Genomic DNA, 12199 nt, shown 5'->3' with positions numbered 1-12199 from the left:
AACCATGCAGTCCCAGACCATATCAATTGTGTTGATGAACCAGTGTCCAGTGGGCAGGGCATGGGGGTGGAAATTCGAGTAGTGTGCATGTGTGTCAGTGAGCATGTGCGAGAGCAGTCTCTTTTGTGTCACTGGGAGGAGGGGTGGAGTACATGCAACACGAGTGTGTTCAATTCAAGAGGGGGGGAGATTTGTCTGCTTACTGAAACTCTGCTAAAAAGTCATCATTTAAGAGTACCAAGGAGTGAGTGAGAGAGGTGCGGCTGAGAGAGACAGCCTCTTAGAGCTCTGAGGCAGAAGTGATGGATTCAGCTCACCAAGAAGTGACAGTCTTCTAACAGGCCAACGGCAGCACTCTGTCACTTTCAAGAGACTCCACCAACTAGCTGAAGTTACTGTGCTGTAGTGTTTCTTAAAATTGGTAAAACCTTTTAAGGTGTTTTTCGGGTGGGGTTATCTGTAAGTCAAGCTTCTGTCGGGCACATGACAGCTTTTTTAATAATAGCCTTTAGAATACTTTTACCCGTCCACTGCTGGAATGGACTGAGGTGACAGAGAGTGAGTAACCAGACTGGGGCAGACCACAGGAGGACGAAGCTGTCTGACTTGGAATGACTTTCTATCAGGAGGAATTACAGTTGGCTCAGCCAGGACAGCAAGGCAACTGAGGGAGTCTCATCAATACAAGTCAATTTAGTTGTAAGTAAAAACTTTGGTTTCATATACTTTGTTTAAAAAAAATTAACTTCACATAAATACTGCATTGATATAAAATAAGTTTTATTGACAATTGCATATTAGTTGAGCATAGTCTGATGTGAAGTGGCTTATTGATTGAACGATGATGTCTAACCTGTTAACTGACTGATCGATTTGGTTGAGGTGAGGGCGTTGATTCAGCGCAGGGGGATGCTGGAGAGCAGGCACTCAAGGCAAAGTAGTCTGATGATGTGAATAGACAAATGGTGCCATATGGACAAATGGTACATCATACAAGGTTCCCCATATACTGCAAGAACTGTGAAAGTTTTCATTAATAACATTGATTGTATCTGCAATTGAATTTAAATGTCAGTGTGCAACTTCAGGATGTTCCCCTGGAGCTCAAGAGGATATGAAGACAGGCACTTGAATCCTGTCTTTGTTTCTGTTGCCAGGGTAGTGTTTGGATAATGGCGCTTTAAGGTAGAATTTTGGAACTTAACAAAACAATCCAGAAGACTCCAACTTCCAAATTGTCCTGTGTACATGCAGGAGACATCCCTTACTCATTAGACTTGATGCCAGTGTGAAATGCTGCACAGTCATCCTGGTATCAGCTACTGAAATATAAGTACTTTTATGGTTGTGGTCACATATATACATAGTAAGACACAAGGAACGAAATTGGTGAGTTGGTGTAGTACATTTCGGAGGTGTGGCACAGAAAAACGATATACAGTCGTGGCCCTGCATCGACAAGGTCTAGGTCTCTCTCCATGTGTGCATGGCAACTCACTCTAATGAGGTGACTAAGAATGTGAGGAATGCCATGCTCAAGCTGAAATGAGAAGGACGAGGGTAAGAGACATCAGCCAGTGAGGGAAAGGTTGTTCACCTTCTAATTAATATACACTAAGCATTACCAAACAGCCTGGAGGGCTTCACCGGTCACAGACACACTGACCTAACTGGCCTGTCATGCTTGATTTAACATTGCGTGAAATTACTCAAAATGAGTAGGAGAGGCTTTCACTGCACTTCTGTCATTCGTCTTTAGAGCCTTAGCTGTGCGGAAGGATATTGCACTTCTCAACACCCAGTAATCATTGCCACTATTGTCCACTCAACAGCACCTTATTAAACTGAACTGATGTTACGTCAATAATGAGATGGGGGGGTTGTTAACAGCAGAGGATGAGGTTTTCTGTTCCCTCTGGCGGACTGTGCATGGGTTAATAATAGGGTGTCTCAGTTGAGGCAGATGGGACACCTTTTTGTCCCTGGGGAGATTTAACCCAGTAAGTATTGTTATTTTTAAAACGTGTGTTAATAACACAAGCGCATGCCACATACATGTACACAAACGTACATTTTGTCATGCAAATATTTTTGTCTCAACTTTGAAGTTTAGTGAAGCTTAGAGCAGGAGATTCTAGCCTCACAATTTCCAACATGAGACTCCTGCACAGCAGAGTTCATGTTGCAAGGAGAGAAGCCACCACAGGAGCCGCTAGTCAAGTATAGTCATCAGCACATTACAGAAGACAGGCTCTGTAGCAGAGGTCATCTACTGCATTTGTCCGAGGGCCAGCAGATTTCTCAGCAGATACGGTGAGGGCCAAATTAAAGAGTAAAAAAATATTGTATCCCAAGAAATATTATTTTATATTTGAACTTTCCTTATTTATTAACCTTTGTCTATGGTTATCAAGCTGTCCATCACTGTGACATATGCAGTGTCATAGTTTATGGAGAATAGTCAACAGGCAGGAGAAAGGCAACCTCAAGCATTAAAAAATGGCAACCTCGAAGGGCTTAAGTAGAAAATTGATGCAAAACAGAAATGCTGTACCGGTGTGCCTTTGCACCAAACCAAGCAGTGGCGGGGTTTCTTTCTGGAAATGTTTGTTTTCCTGCAGTATCTCAGTATCTCTGACTTGTTGGTTATTATCCTTGATGTCCTCCTTAGTTGTATATGACACACCTCAAACAACATACTATACTGCAGATGCTACATAGCTCCTACAAGAAAATATGGATGCAGTCGTCTCTCTCCACTATGCACTTCAAATTTTGAGCCTTCACTCTATCACAGTTTTTCAAAAATATACAATTAATAAATTATGCTATTTTGTGGTTGGATACGGCCTAATTATAAGTAAAACAAAATGTATATTTGATCAAATGTTACTTTTTTTGCCTAAATTAAGAATTTTCAAGCATAAAAATTGCTAAATGATCGAAAATATGCATTCAAAAGACTCATTCAAAGATGTTGATGAAATGTAGTATTCTACACTGGTCACTAGGTGTCAGTGGTGTTACTCTAATGTTCGATGAGACACACAAGAATCAAGACTGAAGAATCAAGACTTTTAATTACAACAGGCACAGTAATGCCAAATAAAAATCACTAATAAAAACACGGGCTACTTTTGCGCAAAGCTGAAACTCAACTGTGAACGCCCAATGTCACTTCCTATCCACCTCGCTTTCAAGTCCACTAGGTAACACATTTATCGTAACAAACACAAGCGTGAGTCATATTTATGTCTTAAATGGTTTATTTACCCTTATTTTGTCTCCTTTATTGGGCATTATGAGTGTAAAGGTGATGATGGGGTGATATTTAATATCTAGAGAGCTCTAACAGCGTTAAACATTTTAATGTTAGAAGGTTGTAAACAGGCTTTCTTTGCTCTGACTATGAAAATATTCAATTTAGAAATAAGGAATCCTACTTTGCGGAAATTCACTGATGACAAGTCGGGTCTGAAAACCAACTGACCGCGATAACCGAGAGTTTACTGTACATCCAAATATGTAAATGGGGAAAAGCATAACAGTACCTGGAAGTACAGTAAGAGCTTGTGCTTCAGAACCTTTCAACTTGTTGTTGGACACTATATAATAAATTATACTAGCAGAGTTATGAATTGCAAGGCAATTTTTTTTATAGAGCACAATTTGTACGTAAGGTAATTCAAAGTGCTTTACAGAAAAGAAGAGTAAAATCACTCCATAAAACATAAAATTTTTTTAAAATCAATACATAAAATTCCATAAAACCAAAACATTTTTTAAAGAATTAAAAATGAAGAGTGCAAATAAAATACTTTCAGTTGTCACATGAAGCACCTGAACCATGTGTCACGATGCTTTACTTTACTTTACTTTACTGTTCTCTTTACTTGTCTTGCTTGCTTGCTGCTGTAACAGGTAAATTTCCCCGCTGTGGGATGAATAAAGTACATACAATACAATACAATACAACAGTAGAATAAAAGTGTTTTCAGCCTGAATTTAAACATTGCCAAAGTTGAGGATTGTCACACATCGTCTGGAAGACTGTTCCAGATTTTGGCAGCATTAAACTGAAATGCAGCCTCACCGTGTTTAGTCCTGACTCTGGGAACCCACAGGAGACCACTCCCTGAGCTTCCGAGAGCCCGAGGTGGTTCATGTGGCTCTAACATATCAGAGATGTACTTTGGCGCTAGACTGTGAAGAGACTTGTACACAAGTCAAGCTGTTTTAAAGTCTATTCTCTGAGTGAGTACATTACTCCGAATTCCTGTCTATACAGGGCATGACCATATCATTTACAGAATTTAAAGAACGGAAAAACTAAATCAAGAGAGTCAGTGTAATGGATCTTTTGTTAGTGATCATGACTCTCAATTGACTCACTTTTCTTCCTCATTCCCCCAGGCTTGGTGAGCTGGACCAAATCTCATGGATACCCCTTCAATGGTCCTGCTAGGGCTCCTTCTTGCATATGGATCTGTCTGTCAGATTCAGGGGAGTGTTTCAGAGAGCCACCACAGCAGTACAGTGGCTCAAGAATTTGAGAGTAGTGATGATGGCTTTGAAAGAGAATTTTTATATGCTGGAAGAAGCAAACGTGCTCCTGCGGACCAACAGCAGGACAAGTGCTCTTACACTTTCATTGTGCCACAACAAAAAGTGACAGGGGCTATCTGTGTCAACTCCAAGGAACCAGAGGCCATGCTGGAGAATCGGGTCAACAAGGAGGAGTTAGAGTTGCTGAATGTGGAGCTACAGAAACAAAAGAGGCAGATTGAGACTCTACAACAATTGGTAGAAGTAGATGGAGGCATTGTTAATGAGGTCAAGCTTCTGAGGAAAGAAAGCCGAAACATGAATTCTAGAGTTACACAGCTATATATGCAATTGCTTCATGAGATCATCCGGAAAAGGGACAATGCCCTTGAATTGGCTCAGATGGAGAACAAAATCCTTAACCAAACTTCAGAGATGCAACAACTCACCAGTCGGTACAGAGACTTGGAACATAAGTACCAGCACCTGGCTTCTTTGGCTACTAACCAGTCTACTCTTATTGCCCTGCTGGAGGAGCAGTGCCAGGGTCGACCTCCTCCCCGACATGTCCCTGTGCCACAGCCACGAGCTCAGCCACCTCGACCATCACCACCCCTCAACAAGCCTTACCAGCCACCAGTCCTACCTCGCATCAACAAACCAATCAGCAATGAGATACAGAATGATCAGAAGTCTCTTCCACCTCCAACTATGCCGACGATCACACACAGTCCATCTTCCACTGACAAACCCTCTGGTGAGTCTGACAAAAAAGACAACATTTGTATACATTCTTACAAAAATAATGGTTTGTGTTACCTACATTACATTTTAAAAACTTACTTACTCACGCCAAGTAAAGACAGTCACCAACCGAGGCATCCTGACTGTTCATGAATTGTGAACAGTTGCAATATGGTGTTTCATGAGTCCACAAGAACGCAAGTCAAGACAAGAATGCATATTGACTAATCAGCCCCTCCTACATTTACCCCTCTGAGATGCATATCTGTGAAATACATGAGCCCAAATAAGGGCTCACGAAAAACCTTCACCAAGGCCAAATTCAAGTACTTAGTCCAAACATTTGAAAAAAACCTTTACTGACATCTTACAAGATGATTTAAAAAGGAATCATCATAGTATTAAAGTGTACTGTAACAAGGCTTTTTCAAACCTTAACTCCTTTAACAAACATTGACTTTAAAATCGAAGCATTTTAAAGAACCACCTATGGAAAGTGTGCCTGTTGAAAGAGTTTGTTGACAGCACTGATAGTGTCACAAAAAGCTGTGAGCAAGACAGAAAGCCCTAACAGAGCGCTGAAAAAAGGGAAGGCATGAGATACCGGCAGGCAATGATGTCATTTTTTCCACTTGCACCAGGCAAGAATCAAGTCATATGTTCCAACAAAGAACTTGACTTATCAAGTACAAAAGAGCAGCATTTGGTATGATAGTTTTTGGGCTTGCCACAGCTTTACAAATACATTGTTGAAAATAAACGACTGGCAGAATGGACTGTGATACATCCCCAAATTGTTTGGACCAGTGTCCAGAGAAAGAAACAGCATTTAGTCTTACATTTAGGGTTTCAACTTAGCCCAGATTAATACAGATAGTATAATATGATTTATTTCCTTTTACATGCTACAAACTGTAAATTCTCAAGTGTTAATAGGCCCCACCCTCATGTAGACCTCCTTATGACCCCTGATACGTGCTGTTTCCAACTTTCTATCTTGAAATTCAACACTTTGTTTATGGTGCCAGCTGGCACACTCCACCAAGAGTGTTGGAAGCTTTAACACTTTCACACTCAATTGAATTAGGGGGGCCTGTTGCTGCATTATCGTGTTTTTCCGTGTTAAACATGTTGAAAAATTTAGTGTATGGTCATAATATTGGCAAAAGGAAGGAGTTGTAAAGATTTAAAGCATTCTTCCGATACTCTAAACTTTATATAAACTTTATATACTATATACAATGACTCTCTGCACATTCGCGATTCTTGCCCGTGCAAATTAGCAGATTTTCGGTTTATACATTTACCCCTGAAAAAAAAAAATCCCCAAAATTAAAAATACATTTTTATTAATTATTTTCTCCAAAAATAGTCAGTTTTTCTGCAGAAAATATATCTCATTCATCGTAAGTCCGTAATAATTTATACATACGTGATAATACATGTAAAATGTACCGCATACATGTATCATGTATATGTTTGTCAAGAAATATGATTTGTTGTTGCACTTCTAAAATGTTTTGTGTCCATTACTCTTTTGATTGTACTAATATTAGTTGTTACATATGTACTGTACTTCTGCTATAAGACACATTCATGTCACACAGACTTGCAATGATTATCTGCTTGAGAAGGGGACCCCTGTCTCCAGAACAAGCCCTTCACATGCTCAGACTCAACAGCCTTGGGCGTCTGGGTATTTTAAGATAAATTCTTAAAATACGATCGCTTTAAGATAGCTTTAGCGAAAAATAGCATTTTTACATGTTTATGTCTTCATGCTTTACTTTTTTGTCAAGCGTTTTTTTTTCACACTTTGTTCATCGGTCCTTGAACACGCTTTTACCGTAAGTGTATTTCTGCGAAGTGCTAACATTATTAGACCTCTAGACATGAAATAACACCACCCGTATAGTCACCTTTACACTCATATTACCTATTATAGTAGACATAGTAATAGAAAATAAGACATACAGTAATATAGATTTGCATGTTAGCCTTGGGACAGTTCCTTGTTTTTTTTTTTTTTTTGCTTTTTTTTTTTTTTTTTTTTTTTTTTTACTTCCGGGACGTCTTGCGGTGGCTGATGTAACATTACTGACATCAAGTGACCACACTTTTAGCTATTCTTTCAGTGTTTTTTCTGAATGTATTTTAGTTAATTTTGTCTGTTTTTATAGTTGAAAGTGATTAGTTTAGGCCAAAAATATGGAAAATTTAAATAGATTTTTCAAAAAACGTGAGAGTGAAGCGGCGAAATTCAAAGCGTCCTGTGACTCCGATTCCATCTGTTCATCAGTCATCTTACATTATCATTCATCAGTGGCGAGTACTTACATTTTGAATCAAAATTGGAGGAGAACGTCAACATCTAAATAGGAGGGTTTGGGGTGGGGGAGCAAGCCCTGCGTCAAAAATATATATTTTCATGGCTGTATGAATTACTCGCAGTTTCATAATTTGCTGGTGGTCCTGGATCTAAACTCTGTGGAAAATCTACTGAACATCTCAAAATGATTTCAGACATTTTAAATCCTGCTGTTCAGTATGAATGTATATTTTTAAGCTTTTGTCGGTATGGTTCTAATGGTTGGATCGCTTTTCGATTATATATATATATATATGTTTTATATAGTTCATTCTTACCTAAATGTATAAAAATCCAGGACAATCCAAACAACAGATGCACACAAACAAACCAACAAACAAACCCCCAAAGATCACAACATAACATCCCTAGTGGGAGTAATAAGCCCAATAATGCACTGTAAGGAAATAAAAGAGGATTGAAAAGTTTCCTTGTTTCATCAGTCCGCTGTCAGGGATCCCTTTGCCCTCATGCCAGTGTTTCCTTTGGCTGCACAGCCAACAGCCATTTCCCCTATGAGAGGAAAAGCCAAAGACAATTTTACTGTTAAAATGAGAAGCATGTTGTTGATGGATGGGATTCCCTTAGTTTGAATGTGAAATCTATTTGTGGCTTTGTTGAAATGCTGATTTGCTGAATGAATTTACTGGGCTTTATGGACAGAATATAACCGGCTTTATATAATTCCATTTCACTCTCCAGGTCCATTCAAGGACTGCCTGCAGGCTCTTGAAGAAGGTCACACCAACAGCGACATGTACTTGTTAAAACCAGAGAACGCCAATCGTCTAATGCAGGTGTGGTGTGACCAGAGACATGACCCAGGTGGCTGGACTGTAATCCAGAGGAGAGTGGATGGCTCTGTCAACTTTTTCAGGAACTGGGAGACATACAAGGTACCACCACTTCACAGCAAAATTAAGCACGTCATAGTTCCAAGAGCAGCTGGTGGCTTGTGTGGGGCACTGTGACGCTAACCAGACGTGAGCAAATAATGACTGGGGAATTATTTACTTTACAAAGTGTCTCAGGTGGCACTTGCTTCAGTCATGGTAAAGCACACATGACTCATTAATCCCATCTACATATGTTTTAGTGAGTTTAGCTCTCGCAGCAAATTAAAATGATGTTTTACTGGTGGTTGTGGAAGCATGTCTAGCCTTTTAAAATTTCCTGATTAAAAGCAAAACAAAACATTTGTTTACTGTACGGTTCTCATTAAATTGTAGCAAAGGGCAGAAACAGATATTTCCTAGACACAATTTTTAACCTCCTGAGGTCATAAAATGCATTCATGTGCTAATCAGAAGGAGCGTTTGTGTGATTCAAAACATGTGTAGGGCAGGGAATTGTACAAATAGTACAACTGACTGATGCAAGAACAAAGCCTCCCAAGACAGCGTTCAGCACACAGAATTATGTGCATTGCTTTGTATTCAATAACAAAATAGCAGTGGAAACACTCACTGAACAGTCAATGCCGGTCAGACGTGACTCATAGGATCCATTTACAAAAACGGTCCATTGAATAAATAAACGGAAGGGCAAAAGTCATAGCTAGCTTCATCAGAACAGCCGACCACCCTTCGATTGATAAGATGTGCAAAGCTTTCAAACAGTACTAAGAAATGGATTTTATAATCACACTGTTGGTGTCTTTCTTTCGCACTTCACAGCAAGGGTTTGGAAATATCGATGGAGAGTACTGGCTCGGGCTGGAAAATATTTATTGGCTGACTAACCAGGGAAACTACAAACTGCTGGTAACACTGGAGGACTGGTCCGGCCGGAAAGTCTTTGCCGAGTACGCCAGCTTCCGAGTGGAACCCGAGGCTGACTTCTATAAGCTAAGGGTGGGTCGTTACCATGGCAACGCTGGCGACTCCCTCACTTGGCACAACGGGAAACAGTTCACAACACTGGATAGAGACCACGATGCTTATACAGGTATAATTCATGAAATGAAGTGTTCAGTTTCATATGCAGTGGATTCCCGCATATTCACAAGTCAGCATTCATGGCCCTGCAAATTTGCAGATTTTGATCCAAAAAATATTTTTTTCTTTTATTTTTCCCCCACAGAAAACTCGTCTCATTCCCCCTTGGTCGGTAATCATTTATAAATAAGTGATAATATACAGCATATGTGTGCCACTGTTAAAAAAGCCCAACATTTTTTTTACATTTATGTCTTTATGCTTCACCAATAATGTTTTTTATCAAGCTCTAAGATTTGGCACTTTGTTCGGCAACCATAGTTGTTGTGAGACGCAAAAGTGAAACTTACATAAAACTTGAACACCGTGATTCCAATTCCGTTCCGTTCATCGATCATACATACATGAAACACCATATTGCGATACATTATCATTCATTAGTGGTACCTATTCATTTTACAATTTAAAATGTTTAATAAATTTAAAATGTTTAATAAGTGTGTGAGGCATATTTGAAGGGAGTGAGGTTTTGGAGTCATTTTTATTGCAAATGTTGATCTGAAATCGGAGGAGAATGTCAGCGTCAAGCTCACAGGACGTTCTGAAGGTGGGAGCGGGAGCGAGCCATGTGTCAAATATAGACACTGTATGGACATATCAATTACTCACGTTTTTTCGCCATTCACTGCTGGCCCTGGAATGTAACCCCATGAAAAGCGGGGATCTACTATAGTTATTTTGTATATGCAATGCAACACCTCTTTTAATCTTCCCATCATCTCTCCAGGTAATTGTGCCCACTACCAGAAGGGAGGCTGGTGGTACAACTCTTGCGCCCATTCTAATTTAAATGGGGTCTGGTACAGAGGAGGACACTACCGAAGCCGCTACCAAGATGGAGTCTACTGGGCCGAGTTCAGAGGCGGAGCCTATTCCCTAAAGAAAGTGATCATGATGATCCGTCCAAACCCAAACACTTTCCACTAGCCATCAAAAGTCACATGTTGAATGTTCCATGCAAGAAGAGACACACCTAAAGGTTCCTCAGTGTGTTTACCAACATAAAATAATGCCCTTTTCATGGTTCTTAGTAACGGTATCAGTATATTGCTCAGGTGCATTACTGTAAAGTGCAGTTCACTTGAAATGTTCTCTCTCTCTGTTTGTCATGTGAGCAAATGAGGACACGTTGCATTTATACCACGATCCCAGACAGACTCCAAGGTGAAACAAATGAAAGCTCTTTCTACGTCCTTCAAGTCACTTGTGTGCAACATAACATAAACATCTCTTTTGACAAAATGAACCGATAGGAAACAAACTGTAATCAAACTTAAGCGTCTTGAATACACATATGTGACACCTTTACATCATACTGGCTGGATATCCAGTTGACCTTTGTGTGACAAAAAGTAACATTTTATCCACTCATTAAACCCTATTACAAAGGGAAATTAGATAGATTTGTCATTGGAACCATACAATCTATTTTCTACATACAGTATATTGAGTTGTACCATTATGCAGTACCAGTGACACAGGAAATGTATCCCATGACATTTTTCATCTAAATATGTTTATAATTCATCAGAACAGTAAGGTTTTTTTGTTTTGTTTTGTTTTTATGGGTCTAGGTTGCTATATAGGCCAAAATCATAGTATGGTGTACAAAATATTGCAATAATCCTGTCCCCCCGACAGCTGACTTTGACGTGTTTTCTTTGATTATTACAGTATTCTCTCCAACCGCTTTAACCTTTATTCATGTATTTGCTTGTATGAATCAAGCATTGTATTTACTGTATAAATCTAGAGGTTGTTGATGTCTATGGATCCAATACATTGCGTTTGTACATAAGATATTTGTAATATAAATGTCGTAAATCCATTTATGTTATGTTAAAATTGCAATAAAAGATGTACAGTGAATATTTTCCCTCCTTATTTCATGTTAAAAAATGCCAAGGATATTGACAGAAAAGCAACTTAAATTCCCCCTATGATTGATTAAAATGCCTTTTCAAGATGCCTTGATTTTGGGGACATACTGCAGCCTAGGATAAAGGCAAGATTTATGAGGGAGGTGAGCTGATGAATGATCGCTCTCTTCAGTCTCCTTCTCACGGGAATATTTTTGAGTATGCTGACTATGAGTGCTCCCACTCAAGGATTATTGCCTGACCACATACTTTTTTTCTGTGCACTCTTTATTACCACTTCATATTCTTGGGTCAGTAACCAACTTTTTAGGGAAAATTTAATAAGTTAATGTTTTACATGTGCTATTTCCAAAAATTCAAGAATAAATAAGCCTATTAAGCCTGTGTCCAAGAAAATTGTGAACAATGATATCTAGTCCCATAGCAAATAAATATTGTGCTTCCAACAGGAGCTAATCATACTTTCCACCAGTGGCGTGCAGTCAAGACAGGCAGGTGAGGCATGATGAAAAATACAAAAACAAATAACATATGTGCTTGTAAGGTGCTTGTCACTGAGGTCCTTCCACAGAGGAGAAGCCAGTGTTTTTGTTTTTTCTTTCTGCTGGCATTAGCTAGCGTGAATGCATTTGATTAAAAAATCAATTCCATTCAATATATTTGTA

At 39.3% G+C, this 12199-nt stretch overlaps 1 protein-coding gene across 1 annotated transcript; it reads left to right on the top strand.

The window, feature by feature from the left end:
- Positions 1–322: 322 nt before the first annotated feature.
- Positions 323–11423, top strand: angptl2b (angiopoietin-like 2b). Its single transcript, XM_054773429.1, has 5 exons — positions 323–699; positions 4414–5302; positions 8360–8553; positions 9334–9604; positions 10382–11423. The coding sequence occupies exons 2-5, from the start codon at positions 4438–4440 to the stop codon at positions 10579–10581; spliced, it is 1530 nt and encodes a 509-aa protein (XP_054629404.1). The 5' UTR covers positions 323–699; positions 4414–4437; the 3' UTR covers positions 10582–11423.
- Positions 11424–12199: the final 776 nt, after the last annotated feature.

This window comes from Dunckerocampus dactyliophorus, chromosome 4 (genome assembly GCF_027744805.1).
Source record: "Dunckerocampus dactyliophorus isolate RoL2022-P2 chromosome 4, RoL_Ddac_1.1, whole genome shotgun sequence".
In the NCBI taxonomy this organism is placed as follows: Eukaryota; Metazoa; Chordata; class Actinopteri; order Syngnathiformes; family Syngnathidae; genus Dunckerocampus; species Dunckerocampus dactyliophorus.
Note: the sequence above shows the minus strand (reverse complement) of the source record. Positions and strands in the feature narration are given on the sequence as shown.

Bases quoted from the DNA above. Each gene is read 5' to 3' on its own strand.
- angptl2b (XM_054773429.1), top strand. From the start codon at position 4,438: ATGGATACCCCTTCAATGGTCCTGCTAGGGCTCCTTCTTGCATATGGA. The intron at 8,554-9,333 runs GTACCACCACTT...CGCACTTCACAG, and splicing joins GGAACTGGGAGACATACAAG to CAAGGGTTTGGAAATATCGA. The intron at 9,605-10,381 runs GTATAATTCATG...TCATCTCTCCAG, and splicing joins AGACCACGATGCTTATACAG to GTAATTGTGCCCACTACCAG.